This window comes from Microtus ochrogaster, chromosome 18 (assembly GCF_000317375.1).
Source record: "Microtus ochrogaster isolate Prairie Vole_2 chromosome 18, MicOch1.0, whole genome shotgun sequence".
NCBI lineage: Eukaryota > Metazoa > Chordata > Mammalia > Rodentia > Cricetidae > Microtus > Microtus ochrogaster.
The window spans coordinates 25,728,162-25,745,630 of record NC_022020.1 but is presented as its reverse complement, the minus strand read 5'-3'; the positions used below and the strand labels follow the sequence as shown (position 1 = coordinate 25,745,630).

The 17,469-nt window shown below is 39.1% G+C and overlaps 1 protein-coding gene across 1 annotated transcript; it reads right to left on the bottom strand.

Moving 5' to 3' along the window:
* Positions 1 to 3,268: 3,268 nt before the first annotated feature.
* Positions 3,269 to 5,725, bottom strand: Pcdhb1 (protocadherin beta 1). The gene has a single exon (XM_005355992.2). The coding sequence runs from the start codon at positions 5,723 to 5,725 to the stop codon at positions 3,269 to 3,271; it is 2,457 nt and encodes an 818-aa protein (XP_005356049.2).
* Between the last annotated feature and the right edge of the window lie 11,744 nt (positions 5,726 to 17,469).

The window sequence follows — 17,469 nt, the reverse complement described above, 5'->3', positions numbered from 1 at the left end:
ATAACAACTAATTACAGCAAAAAGTTAATAATAGTTTCTCTGTTACTTAAAGTTTACATTATAAATATATATTGGCAGATGCCAAATTAAAGAAGTAACAGAGGCAGTTTCCCCAAGTCAGCTAGATGGTTCTCATTTCTAAGGTGTGTATCATAGTCTTTTTGCACATGACACGCTTCAAAGTTTTTCAATTGTGGCTACAAATACATGTGAGTGTTTCTGATATTATTTGAGGTTTTGGAAAGAGAAATTGTCCTATTTATTTACATCCTTTACCTTACTTTCTGATGGAGATTTAGTGTTAATCTCAACTGACGTATAAAGTTCTGTCCGAGTATAGATAACTCAAAGCCTATCTGAGTCAATAAAGAAATGTTCTTACTTTTTAGTTTGCAAGTTACAGTTGGCATTCTCATGGGAACTTGAAGCCAAATTTAAAAGATAGAGTAAATCTCCATTTAATTCAGCAAGTCTTAAACCAGCAGTCAGTGACAACATTTTCACTGACCTAAAGCAAAAATAAAGAAATCAGTATCTACAAACCTCTGTTTACTGCTGCACTATTTATAATAACCAAGTTATAGCATAACCTAAGTACCTATCTATGAATAGAAAAAGAAAAATTGGCATAAATCTACAATGAGACTTTATTCAGCCATCAGGAAGAACAAAATCTGGTTATTTATGTAGGAAAGTGGATGGAACTGGAGATCCTCATATCAAATAAGAAAGCCAGTCTCACAAAGGTGACTTATTACATGTTTCCACTTATATATGGGATTTGGGTGAAAAGGCATAAAAATAAATAGGAATGCAGAAGGGAAAAGAAAGAAAGGAGAGAGATAAAGTGTAACAGAGAGTGATGAAGATGATCCAAGTACCTTATGTGCATGTAGCAAAATAACAAAGTCCTATTACTGTGTATAATTAATAGACATTAATTTTTAAAAGGGGATCATCTGAGGTGGACTAGTCACTCAATTCCAAAGACAATCCCAGTCTTCTTATAGTCCAAATTAACAATTCTTTACTTTGTGATGGCATGAAAAGCAATATCAAAAGAAAATTATTTACAAATTTTCCATTAAACCATATTTTAACTTGAAAAGTAGTTTATCTCATGAGATTATTTCACCATTTTATATTAAAATATCGTTTTCCTTATGGAATAATCATTATATAAAGTGATATTTTATTTCATTTAATAAGAAAAAAGTTGGCAAATCTAGGTCTCCTCTCCATTGTGTTTGTTCATGTGTGAATGTAAGTGTGAACATTGTGAAATATACTGAACGATCTTCTGATTTCTGCGAGATACTTGCTTCAATGAGCGGTCTTACAACTCAACTCATGGGTAACATTTAGAATTAGTAAAAGAATTCATTATTTGTATTTACTTCATCTATTCTCAAAATAAATAATATAATAAGGTACTATATAGGTTATAACAGCTCTACCTCAAGAATTTAAAAAGTACCATTAAGGTTTAATATATTTCTGGCCACCAAATAGCATCCAGATGCTATCGCCAGATATCAGTCATAAATCTAAGAATGTAGAATATATCGGTGAGTATGATATGGTATATTTAAGAAGCATTTTGAGAAATACTCCTCTACTCTAAGAATTCCAGATACAAATGTTGTGCCTCAGCCAGGCATGGTGTGCACACCTTCAATCCCAGCAAGGCTGAGGCAGGTCTGAGTTCAAGTCCAGCCTGCTCTGCAGAGTGAATTCCAAGACAACCAGGACTACACAGAGAAACCCTATCTCAAAAAACAAACAAAAATAAACATTGTGCCTCTTGTATAAAAGGAACTAGGATGTGTTTCACTGAGTCTACATTGACACGCATTTGTTAAAAGGGAAGGTTAAAAATGAAGCTGTGGGCTCATTAAAGCAAACTGATTTTCAAGGTGTAGTTAGTAGTACCATTAGGGTACACAAACTACAATGTTTCAGAGCCAGTTTATCTTTGGCTTTAGAATGAGAGCACCTAAAAAAAACTTGTGAAGGTTAAAAACAATATTTTAAAAGTAGCCTAACTTATTTCCCCATTCCAACTCATTTTATGCATGATCTATTAGAAATAGTAACATTTACCATGCTTTGTTGATAGCTTGGAATGCTCAGAGAGAGAAGAGGCCTGCCACCTAATCAGGTACTACCTGTTTCTCTTAAGGCCATTTAACTGGTATTAATGAACGTTTTTCTTTTGGTTCCTTTTTTAGAGCTGCTTTATACAAAATAGTTTAAAAATATGAAATACAAAACTACAAAATAGTTTAGAAATATAAAAGTTCTACATTATTTAACATAAAATGATTTAAAGTAACTATTCTATAGTCAATTAACTATAGTAAAAAGTATTCTATTTATATCCTAACCCACTCTTCATTACCTATTTTCAAATAACTTCCTTCTGATAAGGCAAGGATATCTGTATTGAAAGAAACTTGAGACCTGCCTAAGACCCAAATAATCCTTAAGAAGCTATAATTAATAATCCTGGGTAATAGTTCTTGACTGAACTAGCTTTATATTTGTCCTTACATTTACAAATAAATGAAATCCTTTTCTTTTTTAATCTTCATCTTTTCTGGCATTGTCAGCAAGGATCCTCACTTTTACTGGATATTTTCAGGATTACAAATGATGCATGCAAGCTGATTCAGAGACGATCTCCATTTTTCAGGTACAAAATGTAGAAATTTCTGAATGAGCTATGTCTCTGCGAATTTCTTTTGGAGACAGGGTCTCACTGTATATTACTGACTGGCCTTGAACTCACAGCAATCCACCTGACTCTACCTTCTGGAATTAGAGGAATGTACCACCACTCTTAGGCAAACCCAATCCTTAATCAACTGAGAACCTAGTCTTCTTCCCTATATATAAATAACTTTCTACTGAAAGATGATTTAAAAGTAAAATAATTAACTCTTGCTATGGAAGTAAGTATTTCTCAGGCCACGACCAGTGAACTTCCATGGGAAACAGGAAAAAATGGCTCCTTCATTTTTTTGCCTAGCACATGAGAGGAAAAAGCAGACTTTACACAAAGTAACATTTCTTTGACAGAATTCCAAATGTATATATAATCTAGGGATCCAGATACTTGTTTCATATTAAGCTAAGCTGAGCTTTCTATTTTCACCAAACTAGGCACTTGTGTTTCCCCAGAGTTGTACCCTACTCCCATCCTTGTTTTAGTGAGGGCAGCTCTTTGACGATGGACTATAACACCATGTATCTGAATTAGTCAGCGTTACATATAGTCATCATCTATCCGGGCATGGCCCTCTGAACCCCGAGGTCGATTTCTATTAGAATTTGGAGGTAAACTGGGGTCATCCTCTGTTTTCACCTCTCCAGTGGCATGGGGGAAGGGGAAATTGGGCATAAATCGCTTAAGAAAACGGAACTCACTGTTTCCAGTTCCAGTGGCTGAGCACATATCATAAGGACAAGGCTGGGGCAAGGAACCATTGCCTCTTCCTTGTACCAAATTGTTAGGGAAATTACAGTCATCATAGAAGTGCTCTTGAATTGTGAGTTTGTCTCTGTGTTTAATCTTCTGGTAGAGGTGTATAACGAAGATCACAGTGACAGAGACGAGGAAAAGAAAAGAAAGCACAGCCAGAGAAATGACCAAATATTTTGTGGTTGGATTTACCTTTCTGGAATGCTTGGATGGATCCTGGAACTGCAAGTAAGGCTCCGAAAAGCCATCTACCAGCAGGATGTTGAGTGAGGCCGTAGTGGAGAGAGCTGGCTGGCCATGATCCTGAACGAGAATGATCAGTTTCTGAATCATAGGATCTCTCTCGGATATCTGCCTCAGTGTACGTATTTCCCCGTTTTGTCTTTGAACAGAAAATAACCCAAGGTCGGTGGCTTTAAGGAGATGGTATGAAAGCCAAGAGTTCTGCCCGGAGTCACCATCAACAGCCACCACTTTGGTCACCAGGTAACCTGCCTCTGCAGACCTGGGCACCAGGTCGTTGCAGGGCAAGCTGCCATTCTGTAGTGGGTACAAGATCATTGGACGATTGTCGTTGTCATCCAAGACAACCACTCTGACCGTAACTTGGCTACTCAGTGACAGAAAACCCCCATCGGTTGCCTTTACCACAAACTGAAAATCTTGAATGGCCTCATAATCCATGGTTCTTAGTGCATAGAGCTTCCCATTGTCTGAATTTATGGAGATGTAGGCGAAGACGGAGAGGTCTCCACTCTTTGGAGGCAGGAGAGAATATGTCACTTGGGCATTTTCACCCACATCTAGATCATCAGCGTGGACTTTGCCAATAAAAACTGCAGGACTGTTGTTTTCACGGACAGTCAAGATGTAGGAATCCTCCTGAAAGATTGGAGGATTATCATTTATGTCAGATATTAGCACTTCAATCACAGTCTCTGTGGACAGGTTGGGTGGTCCAGTATCCATGGCAACAAGTGTGATGTTATAACTGGAGACATCCTCCCTATCCAAGCTTCTATGAGTGACCAGCGAGTAAGAATTCCGGAATGTGTGCTTGACTACAAACGGCAAGTCTTCTCTGAGGAAGCAGGTGACTTTTCCTCCAACTCGCACATCCCGGTCCCGGATAGTGAAGAGGGCCACTACGGTCTGGAGCGGAGAGTCCTCAGGAAGAGGGCTGGACACTGAGGAGACTGTCACTTCCGGAGGATTGTCATTTACATCCACCACTTCCACCAAGACTTTGCTGTGGGCGGAAAGGCCCCCTCCATCTGTCGCTTGAATGTCAATGTCATATGTTTCTATAGTTTCAAAATCTAGGGGCCCGCGGAGTCGAACTTCTCCGGTTTGCGAGTCAACAAGAAACGTCTGGAGAACTGCTTCTGGATTTTCAGCTAAAGAGTAAGTGATCTGCTTGTTGGTGCCCTCGTCCAGGTCCGTGGCAGTCACCACCACTACTAAAGAGCCGTTGTCGCTGTTCTCTGGCACCTGAGCGCGATATACCAAGCGAGAGAACTGGGGCACGTGGTCATTGACGTCCAGAACAAGCACTCGAATGTTGGCGGTGCCAGACTTGGGAGGGGACCCACCATCCACCGCTGTAATGGTCAAGTTGACTTCAGGCTGCTCCTCTCTGTCCAGGGGATTATCCAGCACAAGCTCCGCATATTTGGGCCCATGGCTTCGGAAGCGCGTGTGCAAGTGGAAATAGGGGTTTGCACTCAGGGTGTAGTTTTGGAGACCATTGAGTCCCACATCCAGATCCTGGGCGCTCTGCAGTGGGAAGCGTGAGCCCAAAGGGGTGCTCTCAGGAATCTTTAAAAGAGGCTCCTTGTTTAGAAAAACAGGGGCATTGTCATTGATATCAAATACTCTGACTTCCACACGGAAGGACTGCAGCGGCTCTGCCAGAACAATTTCAAAGTGCAGCACACAAGGGTCAGCTTTGCCACAGAGTGCCTCGCGATCCAGTTTCTCCTTGACGAACAAATCTCCCGTCTTGCGGTGGAGCCGGAAGTGCAACTTGTTGCCCTCGGCAACCAGCCGCGCCCCGCGCTCTGCCAGCTTCCCCACCTCTAGCCCCAGGTCCTTAGCCACGTTAGCCACAAAGGAGCCGCTCTCCATCTCCTCCGCCACCGAATAGCGGATAGTGGCCGCGCCTCCCACAGACACACACCAGAGAAGGAGAAGAGATCCCACCTGCCTGATCTGTAAAGGTTTTCTGCGCGCAGCTGCCATCATTCCTCCTCACAAGTGCACTCCCCAAGGCTGCCGCCAGCTCTGGGATACCTGGCTTTCACTTTTGCCGACAGGTTGCACAAACACCAGCTCTTCTATTACTAGCCTCTAACCGCAGCGCCACCAAAGGCTGGCTCGGCGGCCAGGTAAGCTGTTTTGCACTTGAAAGAAAATCTGCTGTGAGTAACTTAATTCCCTAGGCCATTAAGCGTATTAATAGGTATGTGCTCATTCCGGAGAGTTGAGCAGAGGTTGGAAGTTTGTTGCTACAGCAACCGTAGACTCCCTGTTAATTCCCTTTCAGGAAAAAAAAAAAAAAAAAGTCCTTGGGAATTGAGAAACCGAGGAGGTTGTGCGCTCACGCTGAGATCACTATCTATCGTCTGGGGCCACTGCAGCAATGAACATACAGCAAGAATTAAAGCTACATTTCCATAGTGCAGTTAGAGACCAAGGAAAAGGCGAACAGAACCTGCACTGTCCTCTGAAGCCCAATGGAGAAGCATGGGGTGATGAGCAAAAAAGCGAGGGCGGTGGATATGGAAAGATAGAAGAGAAAACAAAAAAGTGAGCAGGCAGATATTCTTCAGAAACCTGGGGTCCAGTAGGAACACATTTCTTGTTTTTCACAAATGCATTGCTTCGCCCAGAGGAAGCAACTGATAGCTTGTCTCTTAGTATTATTTGTCAGGCGGCAATATTCACCAGGCATGGTTTCTATGAACTAGCTCTGTGATTTACATGCAATAATCAATGTAATCTTGCAGCAACCCTATTAAGAAAGGAAATATTTCTGTCTTAAAAGATGAAGAAACTGACAGGAGAGATTTTGTAAACAGAAATATTTATACATTGTAGTTTTGACTGACCCAAACTCTATACACTTAGCCAATCTAATGCTCTGTTTCCTGGGTAATGTAGTGGGTAAATAAAGCGAAGATCAATTTAAAACTTTAGATTCCAAAATAGGGAGATGAGATCTGATCCTCCTCTCCCTGAATTCCTTTAAACAGATGGGGTGGTAGTTCAGTGGTACAGCCTTGTCTAGCATGCTCAAGGCCTAGGATTCAATCCCCAATGATGCAAACAAACAATCAGAAAGACCAAAGGTCCCGAGTGATGGAACATATCGTTAAAACTGCCTCCTACTGCTGATCAGAAGTATAAGAATTTATACTTAGCATTTTAAACCCTAGGTGCTATATGATAGATTGCCGTCATTTCAGAGAAACCTAAACCTTATTTCTCAGTGGGGGCAAAGTGAATGAAGAAGAAAGTATACAAAATATTTAGCTGAATATGGTGGAGCATAACTATAATTATAGCATTTAGGAGGCAGAGACAAGATCAGAACTACACAGCCAGCACTGGCTGCTGTACATAGTGATTTCAAGGCCAACACAGGGCACATGAAAGCCTGTCTCAAAAATAAAAATACACAAAATGTTAATATTCTGTCATCATTAACAAACCCTTTGAGCTCTGTCTTAACATGTGATGCAAATGTGCATTCCTAAATTTTTTTCTCTCTCCTCTCCTTAAAGCTATATATAAACCATGTGCCAGATGAAACTTTGACACTAGCTTCTTGGATATCTGAATACACAATTGATGGTCTTCTTCCATTTCCATGACCACCAGAAATCCTGCTCTTGCTAAGTTAAGCTGCACTGATTGACTTATTGCAGCAGTGAAAGCTGCACTTCCTTGGAAACATGGGGAGCATCAGTGAGAAACTATTTTAAAGGGCATGTGGTTTGTGGCTTTGTGCCGGGTGATTTAGGGGAGATTTGAGGTAGGACTTTGATCTCGATTGGCATCTGTCATAAGTGAAGTTAATTACATGGTGAGTAAATTAATGATCTTATGCAGAATATAAGAAATGAGTAAGGATAATGATGCCATTGGCCAGGGTACCAATTACTAATATTTGCAGTCTAAAGAGGCATTTGGTCATTTTGTGAATAGGTTGATTAGTTCTCTTTTTTGTCTGTGTACAAACTGATTATAGTGTGCTCTTTCCCCTGATCCACTCCCATCACTGAATAGCCTTGGCTAAATATTCTATGAAATTGTTTATGTTCAACAGGAAGACACTATGACTTATTTGTATTAACCCAGGTCCTAGATATCAAGGATTACTTTTATCTTTTTCAGGATAACTGTGCCCAAATTCAATTGCTCATTTTATTATTATAAATTTAATTAAAATTTATTGCATATGAATATGCATATCACTTTGTGTATATTTACACAGACCTGGTGGACAGAGTGTCTACCTAGAAGTGGCACTGATGTCATGATGATGCATGTTCTTTTTCAGCTTTACAATGTAATGACAAACTGCTAAGAAGTTGTTTCAATTTATATCTAAGTTCTACAGTTATCAGCAGTGTGGCCACCAATTGTTCAAACTATATGCAATGTCTAGTGTCTTTGTCTGTTGCTAATGGTGCAACATCATGGAGCAGTTTATTTTTAAACAGCTTTACTTTGGCCCATGGGTGCAGTCCAAGATTAAAGGAGCCATTCTAGTGATCGCCTTCCTGCTACCCTCAGCAATGAAAGGGATCGTGTGATGAGAAAGGCAGGGTGTGTAAAAGAGACCTGAACTTATAGTAGACCCTCTTTGGAGATAGTCTATTAATTACAAAAAGAACTTCCTAAAAGTCTCAGCTTGCTCCCACCTTATAAAACCTCATAATAGGGATCAAATATCAGCTTGAGTTTTAGAGTGAGCAAACTGCACTCAAACTCTAGCACTTTGTATTGCTAGCCTTCTAAAAATGTGTTCATAACTCACTGTGTAAGTTTTGTTTCTCAGGTTATTAACCTTTTTGCAGTACTGAAATTTGCATATGCCAAAACAGCATGGAGCCACATTATTAGCCCCTGGCTGTTAACTATTTAATATATTTTCAGACATCTGGGTGCTTTGGAAAGAGGAGTTTTTGTTCAGTTCTCTTGTCATTTTCCTGTTGGTTTATAGTAGCTTTACATATTGTGAATTTGAATCCTAGGTGATCAAAAGAGACATCTTTATGCCTAGTTGATATATGTCTTCAGAGAAAACACTCAGCCAATTTGTATAAGAAAATTAAAATCATGTTATTTAGCATTATCAAAGAAGACATTTAATCACATTTTTCTAAATATTGTTGAATATAAATATTCAGATTAAAGATCAACAACCCAGGCAGAAAAAATACAGTATAACAGTTGTCTGTTTTTCTGTCTGTTTGTGTGATAAGGCATTCTGACCAAAAACAACTTGGGAAAGAAAGGCTTCACTTGACTTATGCTTCCACATGACAGCCCATCACTTGGGGAATTTAGGACAGGAGCTCAGGGCAGGAACTAAAGGCAGGAACTGAAGTCAGACCGTGGAAGAGCGCTACTTACATGGCTTTCTCAGCTTGCTTCTTCATACAACCTAAGCATACCTGCCCAGGTGTGGCACTGTCCACAGTGGACTGGGCCCTCTCACATAAATCAATAATCAAGAAAAACCTTCTACAGACTTGCCTACGGGCCAATCTGATGAAAGTATTTTCTCTTCCAAGATGACCATAGCTTGTGTCAAAGGGACAAAAACTAACTAGCATTGCCATATAAAACCAATCACTGTATTGTTTAGAAGCAGCTATGTCTGTAACAAATGCAATAAATACCAAAGGCATTATTTACCAGACTTCAGGGTAGTGGTAACTTCTGAGGATCTTAGCTTCAAATGTACCACCAAATAATTTTTTGATATGGCCTAAAGAGTAAATAAGTATTTGTTACTATTTAAATTACACATATTCAACATTTTTACATGTATGATAGATATCACAATAAACATGAAAGTAATGAAATTTATTCATTCTACTTCTGTTAGTTATAATAACACAATCCATTTCTGTAGGGGAAACTCCGCCCAGTGGGGGGGGTATGTTCACCTCTGGCTAATGTTTACATATAAATCTGGCAGCGTGAGCCCCGCAGGTCTCTCTTTTTTGTATCTCCTGCTCATCGCTGGATCCCTGGTGTTGTAAGCTATTCCTTCATTAAAATTTGCTGTTTCATATTAAGCTAGCCTGGTTATTATGCCGCCTACACATTTCTTTTTTACTGTGAACTTCCTGAATCTACGTCCTGAGTGCTGTGGTTGCAGGTATTGACTACTATGCCTATCTAACATGGGCTGTGTTTTGCTATTACTATTTGGAAAACCAGTCTGGTCTCAAACTCATGGCAATCTTTCTACCTCAGACTCTTGACTACTGGTATTACAATCATGAGTCATACTGTTTTCATTTCTTTCTCCTTTCCAAATATTTTACTGTGTGTATTCATTGTACAAAGTACTGGGTCTCACAATAACATTGTTAAAAGTGTATCATACTCTTTGACGATATTCACTTCTCATTGTTCTTCCCCGGCCCCCTCACCATTTTGGCTAGTCCCCTTCTTCTCAAATATTACCCTCTCTATTATCTCATGTATTTGTATTTACTGTAGGTTCCATGTGAAAAAGAAGATGTAGTTCTTTGTCCTTGTAGGCCTAACTTATTTCAGTTGACATAATGATCTCCAGTTCCATCCACTTCCTTGCAAAAAAACATAATTCCATTATTCTTTATGGATGAATGAAACTCCATTACATTTATATCTCACATAAACTTTATCCATTGCTCTGAGGATTGACATCTATCTGTGCTGATGTTATAACTTAAATATTGTTAGTAGTGTTGCAATAAACAAGGGTGAGCAAGTATCATTGCAGTGTGCTGACTTATATTTCTTTATGCATATTTGCAGAAGTGGTACAGTTGGGCCATATCGAATTTTGAGGAAGAAGTTCCACACTGATGCCCACAGTTGAAACAGGTCCCCAGACCCTTAGCACAATTAATACCATGTTAGAGCCACCATTCTGACCTTAAAACTCAACATGTAAACCCCTGAACTTGCCAAAATGGTAACAAAGACCTAATCTATTATAGACCCGGTCTAGTTTCAAGGTTCAGGAAAGTCCCCAAATGTACTAACCTTACTTTTTTTGTTTCACAAATTCTGATTGTGGCTAACTGTTCTTGTTAGCTGAAGTATATCAACCAGGATGTGGTTTGTGTGCTTAAAATGCAAAGATTGGTGAGGCTTGGGGGCTGCATGATTTTGGCAAGCTCCCCCTGCAGCTGCCGGCAAACAATACAGACTTCCTATTTGGCTTTAAGGGCATCCATGTTATTAACTGTAAAATAAAGGATAACTATGCTACAATCCACAGACTCAGAGAGACTAGGCAACAAGGGGTGTTCATGGGGAGAACATCAGGATCTCCCCAGGAAGGGGAAATAGAAAAGATTTCATGAAGGGACTGGGGGTGGATGGGATGGGAACATGAGCAATCAGGTTGGGACTGGGGATACAGGGGTAGAATACTGAAAGAGAATGTGCAAAATGGAGAGTAGGCATTTTGGGGTCAGGTAAAAACCTGGCACAAGGAAAACTCACAGGAATCTATAAGGATGACCCTAGCCGAGATTCCTAGCAATAGCAGATGGGTAGCCTGAACTGGCCATCTCCTGTGACCAGATTGATGTCATCAGATTTCACCCAGAAACTGATGGAAACAGTCACAGAGACCCGCAGTCAAATATTAGACAAGTTCAGGGAATCCTGCAGAAGAGAGGAAGAAAGGATTGTAAGAGCCAGAGGTATCAGAGACACCACAACAAAACTCACAGAATCACCTAACCTGGGCTCCTAGGGGCTCCTACAGAGTAAACCAACAGCCAGGAAGCCAGCATGGGACTGACCTAGGCATTCTGCATATATGTTACAGTTGTGTAGCTTTGTCTTCTTGTGGTATTCTTAACAGCAGGAATAGGGGATGCCATTGACTCTTTTATCAACTTTTGGGACCCTACTCCTCATACTGGATTGCCTTGGAACCATGGGGAAGAAGTTAGTATTAACTGCACCTTCATATACCATGTTTTGTTGATACTCAAAAAAGACCTGCCCTTTACTAAACAGAAACAGAGAAGGAGTGGATGGGGGATGGGAACAGAGGGAGTTGGGAGAAAAGACTTGGAGGAGAGGAAGGAGAGGAAATTGCAGCCAGGATGTAAAATAAAATCACAGTAAAGTCCATGTGTGATCTCTGGTGGCTTTACCTCCCTACACAATAACTACACTGGTTTGTATTCTCACCAACAATATATAAGCATTCCCTTTCTGTCAGGGATTAGCCTCTACAAAAATACTACTGACTAGAGTAGGGGAGTGAGGATTAAAAGAATTAGTAAAAGGCACGAAGATGCACGTAAAAAATAATATAACAAAAAACATAGAATAATATCAGGAGGGAGTTCCAGTGAATACTGAAATCCACCTCCATTTAATTTTCCATATACTTTTATACCCAGGGGAAAGAAGACAAAGGAGACTGCTTTAACATGATGCAAAGGACTAGAACAATTATTTGCTTCAATATTTTGAGATATCACGTCATTATCATTCTGTTGTTTAGGCAGTGAGCCCACCCTAGAACAAGTAAATCCTGAAGGCAGCCATGCCCAAGGTCAAGCCTCCTATTTCAAAAAGAAGTATGCTTAAATATTCTAACCATTGGTCAGGGTGGAGTGGATTCCACTGTATGGGCCATCTTGATGTCCAAAAGAACAAAGTAACCACACCCTAGGTCAGAATGTGTAGTCCTGGTTGTTGTCAACAATTTTGAGCAGTTTCAAAACTCTGACTTTCAGACAAGGTGAAAATAGGCTTACATTTTTGGGCCTTCCACACATTTCCCCTTAGCTTTGTCAACATTTCTTGTTTTTTTTTAAATGGAAACCATTGTGATAAAGGCAAAAGAGAATCTCAATATAATTTTGCTCTGTATTTTCCCTGTGGCTTAGTGAACATTTTCTTATGTATTTCTCAGTCATTGGCACCTTGTCTTTTGGGCAACATCTATTCTTTTTATTGCCCATTCATTGACTAGATTATTTGGGTTTAGAAGAGGAAAGTTGGAGTTTAATTACTTTTTTAGCCCTTTGTATATTCCATTTATCAATACCATGTCAGGTGTTGTGATATAACTAATCTTTGTTGCCACCATGACTACTTCAGATATCTACTAAAACCCAACAGCTGGGCACACCTGTGAAGGATTTTTCTTAACTGGATCTTGTGAGTTGGGAAGACTCACTCTAAATCTAGGCCCCAACTTCTGTTAACAGCCCACATAAAAGGACATGGAAGAAAGAAGCTTTCGCTGTTTGGCCCCACTCTTGTTGGCCAATTCATCTATCCTGCTGCTGATGCATTTCTTCCATGACATTAGAACCTACAATAGGATTCCAACATAGACTAAAGACTAGGTGAGACATCCAGCCTTGTAGACTGAACAAACACTGGATTGTTGGCTTTTCAGCCATTATTGGACTAGCTGGACCACAATCTATAGGCCACTCTAAATAAATACCCTTTTAATATAAATAGATTTGATCTATTAGTTCTATTACTATTAGAGAGCCCTAATACAGATGTACAGTTGGGAAAAAATTCTCTCATTCCATAAGCTGTCTCTTCATTTGCTGCGAAGAACTTTTAACTTAATATCATTCATTCTCCTTTGTCAGTTCCTGGGAGACATTTCTACTGCTGTTGAAAATATCTGTATTTTCACATCTTGTGTATGTCTTTTTCTAGCAGTTTTATTGTTTTAGTTCTTACATTTAGGTCTTTGATCCATTTTCAGTTTGTTTCTGTACAAGGGGAGAGATAGGAAACTTGTTTCAGCCTTCTAGATGTGTTACCTAGTTTCCCCAGCATCCTTTAAAAAGGCCATCTTTTCTTCAAGTGATTGAAGTTGTGTGTTTATTTCTGGGTTCTCTGTTTCATTCCATTAATTTTCTGTGGCTCCATAGAATGACTGGAAGCCAAATATCTGGAGTGTTACCTCCAGCATTGTTCTTTCTGTCTAGGATCACTTTGGCTATTCTGGGTTCATTCTTCCATATGAAATTTGTGATTAACTTCTTTCTATTTCTGTGATTAATAGGCTTGGAATTTTGGTAAGGACTTTAGTGTCTGGCTGCTTTTCTTCTCTGATCTTTCAGTTATCACTACCTGATATCTGACTCTGGGTCTTAATTATTAAGACCAATTAGATTCATGCTACATCTGGCATCCAACTTTGGGGCATAAATTCCTGAAAAAGCCACTTGCCTGTAGCTTTGTAGCCACTGGCACACACTGGAGTTGCATGTAGGGGCTCCTGCCAGAGTCATTGCTTCACTGGCTAACTTATTCTCTCTTTTTTCCCTAAGCCTCTGAGTGTGTTTGAGATTTTTCTGTTACAGCCTCTCTGCAGCAAACTCCACATGTGTTTGGCTTCCAAACAAGTCAGGAGTTAGCCACTTTCACACGTTCCCCCATGCAGACAGCTGGCTCTTTGACTTCTTTTCTCTTGGTGAGTTGCTGGCTTTCCCTGGACCCCTTCTCAGGCTGCTGACAAGCTAAGCAGCTTCTGGAAAAAGCCATCCATGCTTCTACTGTTCTACACAGCAGCAGTCAGCCTCATGTCTTCATCACCATCTTCAGCAGACTTGGTGAGACAATTGGGAATATTAAAGGTGGAAATTGGTTTTAAAAAAGAGAGTTTTTCCCACGTTCAAAAAATGGGAAACCCTATTGTGATGGAGAGATGTAGGTCTCTGTGTGATTATGCAATGTATGATTTTAAAATGGAACAATTAAATGAAGGAATAATCAACTTAACTGGAATTGACATAAAGTTAATTATCATTTTGATCATTCTTATTGTTGGTTTGATAATTCTTGGTTTATCTCTAAAAAAGTTGGTTGATATGAGCACCAAGATACAGGCCTTATAAAACTCAAAATAGATCATAGAGATATTCAGATCCAAACAGAGGAATTTAAAGTAGAACCAATTTCAGCATTGCATTATAAGATTAGAGAGGGACAGCCTAAAGTTTTCAAACAAAAAACTTTAATTTATCTAGTAACCTTATGAAAATTTCAAAATGATAGAAATCCCCAAGGTTGAATAAACTCCTGTGGAAATGTTATATTTAAGGAAATTTAAGGAAGCGATAGTCTCATATTGCTTATATTTACCTTTTGTGAAGCTGATGTTAAACTTGTGGTCAACTTGTAATAGAATTATCCCTCAAGACTGGAGAGACTTGGTTACAGCAGTCTTGGAGCCTGGTCCTCAATTACAATGGAGGACCTGGTGGAAAGAAGAGGCTAAAACCATTGAACAGCAAAGTAGGACTAGAGGTATGAAAATCTTCCAAGACCAACTTCTTGTACATTATGCTAATGTACAAATGCAATCTCTGTATGATTACCGCACCCTGGCTTTATGCCCTGCATCAGCTTTGAATGCATGGGACAAAATTGAAGAAGTAGGAAAGAAAATTGAGTCATTCACTAAAGTTATACAGAGCCCAAAAGAAACCTTCACTGATTTCTTATAAAGATTGACTTCAACAGTAAATAGAATGATACCTAATTCAGAAGCTATAAAAATAATAATTGAATCTCTGGCTTTTGAAAATGCTAATGCACAATGCAAAGGGGGTAATTAGACCTTTAAAGTCAAGTTCAGCACCCTTGGAGGAATGGATCTGAGATACAATCAGTATTGAATCTCATGACCATGATGATGCTTGGATAGGAGAAGTGATTTCCGGGGATTTGAAAAAATATTGAGATGTCAAGGGTTTCAATTGTGGTAAACAAGGTCACCTAAAAAGAAACTGTAAACAGGGTGTGCCTAGAATGTTTAGAATGTTTTTTCTAGGAATAATCAAAACAAAAGGTCCCTCCCTACTTGAGTGTGCAGAAGGTGTGGCAAAAGCCAACACTGGTCCAATGAATGCAGATCAACGAGAGACAGAATAACCCTTTGCCATCAAGAAATGCTTTGGGGGACCTCATGAAGGCCCCCATGTCCTTCCCTGTCACCATGGGAGAAACTGCTTCCCAGAGCACCTGAAAGAATGGATTTGAACAAGAGAGACCTCTTAATTAGAAGAGGATATAGTTCATCAAATAGCATGACCATTCAATCTAAACTATATTATAAAACTAACAAAAGCTTCTCATTTGATCAGACGTAACTTGCCAAAAGGGAACTTCCACAAAGTTAGAGCTGGGGAAGGGTTTTCTTTTTGTCTTTTCAGGAGGATAAAGACATCCAGATATGGAATCTGAAGATCACTGAGCATTTGATAAAAAAGGAGAACTCATCCAGAAAAATAGTAAATTGGCCCGTTTATATGTTTCCAATGAGATAAAATTTTATAAATATTCCAAAATGTTTGTTTCTATTGTTCTCTACAGACATACAATGCAAATGGTCTTTTTGTAGTCTTAGTTCAATTAAAAATTCAAACTTGCTTTGGAGTTGGAGTGTGGCTCTCTCCTTCTCTAAACCCAAGAATGATTGTTAAAGTAAAGGCAAAATTTCTGTCTCATGTCAGAAGATCCACTTCATATGGGACAGAAAACAAACAAAATTAAGAGACTATTTTATTTCCATTAATCTCATAATCCTTTGGTTTTATTTTGACTCTTTCTTAAGGTATAAATTTTATCTCAAAATTTATAAGATTAATATATTTTTAACTTTTTGTCATGAAATCAGACTAACTGATTCTATAAAAAGACTTCATCTAGCTTCCTGTACATGATTTCAGATCTGAGTCTCTTTCAGGTAACTAGAAATTAAGATTTGTACTCTGAATGTACGTAACAAATATTAATCCTTTAAACTCTTTGAGATCTCCTTTGTATGACATTTAAAATGTTTAAGTTTTTGGCAGTGAACCATGACAACAACTAACAGTGATCTTTGAAATTTCCAAAAGGGTAATAAAGCCATACAATGACATTTCCACCAGGATTATGATAACACTATTAATCTGGAAAACACTACCTAATGATTGACTTTGGAGTACAAACTACTCAAGACAATTTCAAGGTGGCTAGCTGAGATGATACAGTCTCATAGTCTACTCTAGCCAGGACTTGAGACAACTCTTGAACTTTCTCCTTATGCAGAGACTAGACAATAAATGATATTGCTAACTCTCCCAGCACTTGACAATTGACCCAAATATTTTTCTTTTCAGGATCCCCTGAAGATGCTGTCACCCCCCAGACAGCAGGAAGTAAATTTAAGAACAAGATACCCACATTACCAAGAGATGGGGTGGATGGTTTTGGTCATTCAATGGGTTATGGATATTTGTCATCATTTAGGATGGTTGGTTATAAGTGGTTATTGGTAATGATCATGGAAAAGGTTGAATAAAGGAAATAAGATTCAGCATTCTTATTTTTAAATGAAAAAATAAAATAGGCTAAGGGTAGATCATTGCATTTACTTTAAAACCAAGAGAGCAACTAATAGCCTTAAATATTTTACATTAATATGGATTTTTGTATATTGTTGCGGGATGTCCTTCCGCTCCTCCAGCCTATAGCTGCTGAGATACCAGCCCATTGGGGCATGGTCTCTCTCCTTTAAAAAAGTGGCCACTTCCCTCTGGTTACTGGTTACTAGGTTTCAGTATTCTTTTGCATATTCTATCATTTAGGAAGAATATGGCACGCCTAAGAACCATACAATCTTTACTAGAAACTCATGCAGGTCAGGAGATTCAGGATTCAAAAGAGACAATAATAAAGACAATAATAAAAAGACTTGAAAT

Bases quoted from the DNA above. Each gene is read 5' to 3' on its own strand.
- Pcdhb1 (XM_005355992.2), bottom strand. From the start codon at position 5,725: ATGGCAGCTGCGCGCAGAAAACCTTTACAGATCAGGCAGGTGGGATCT.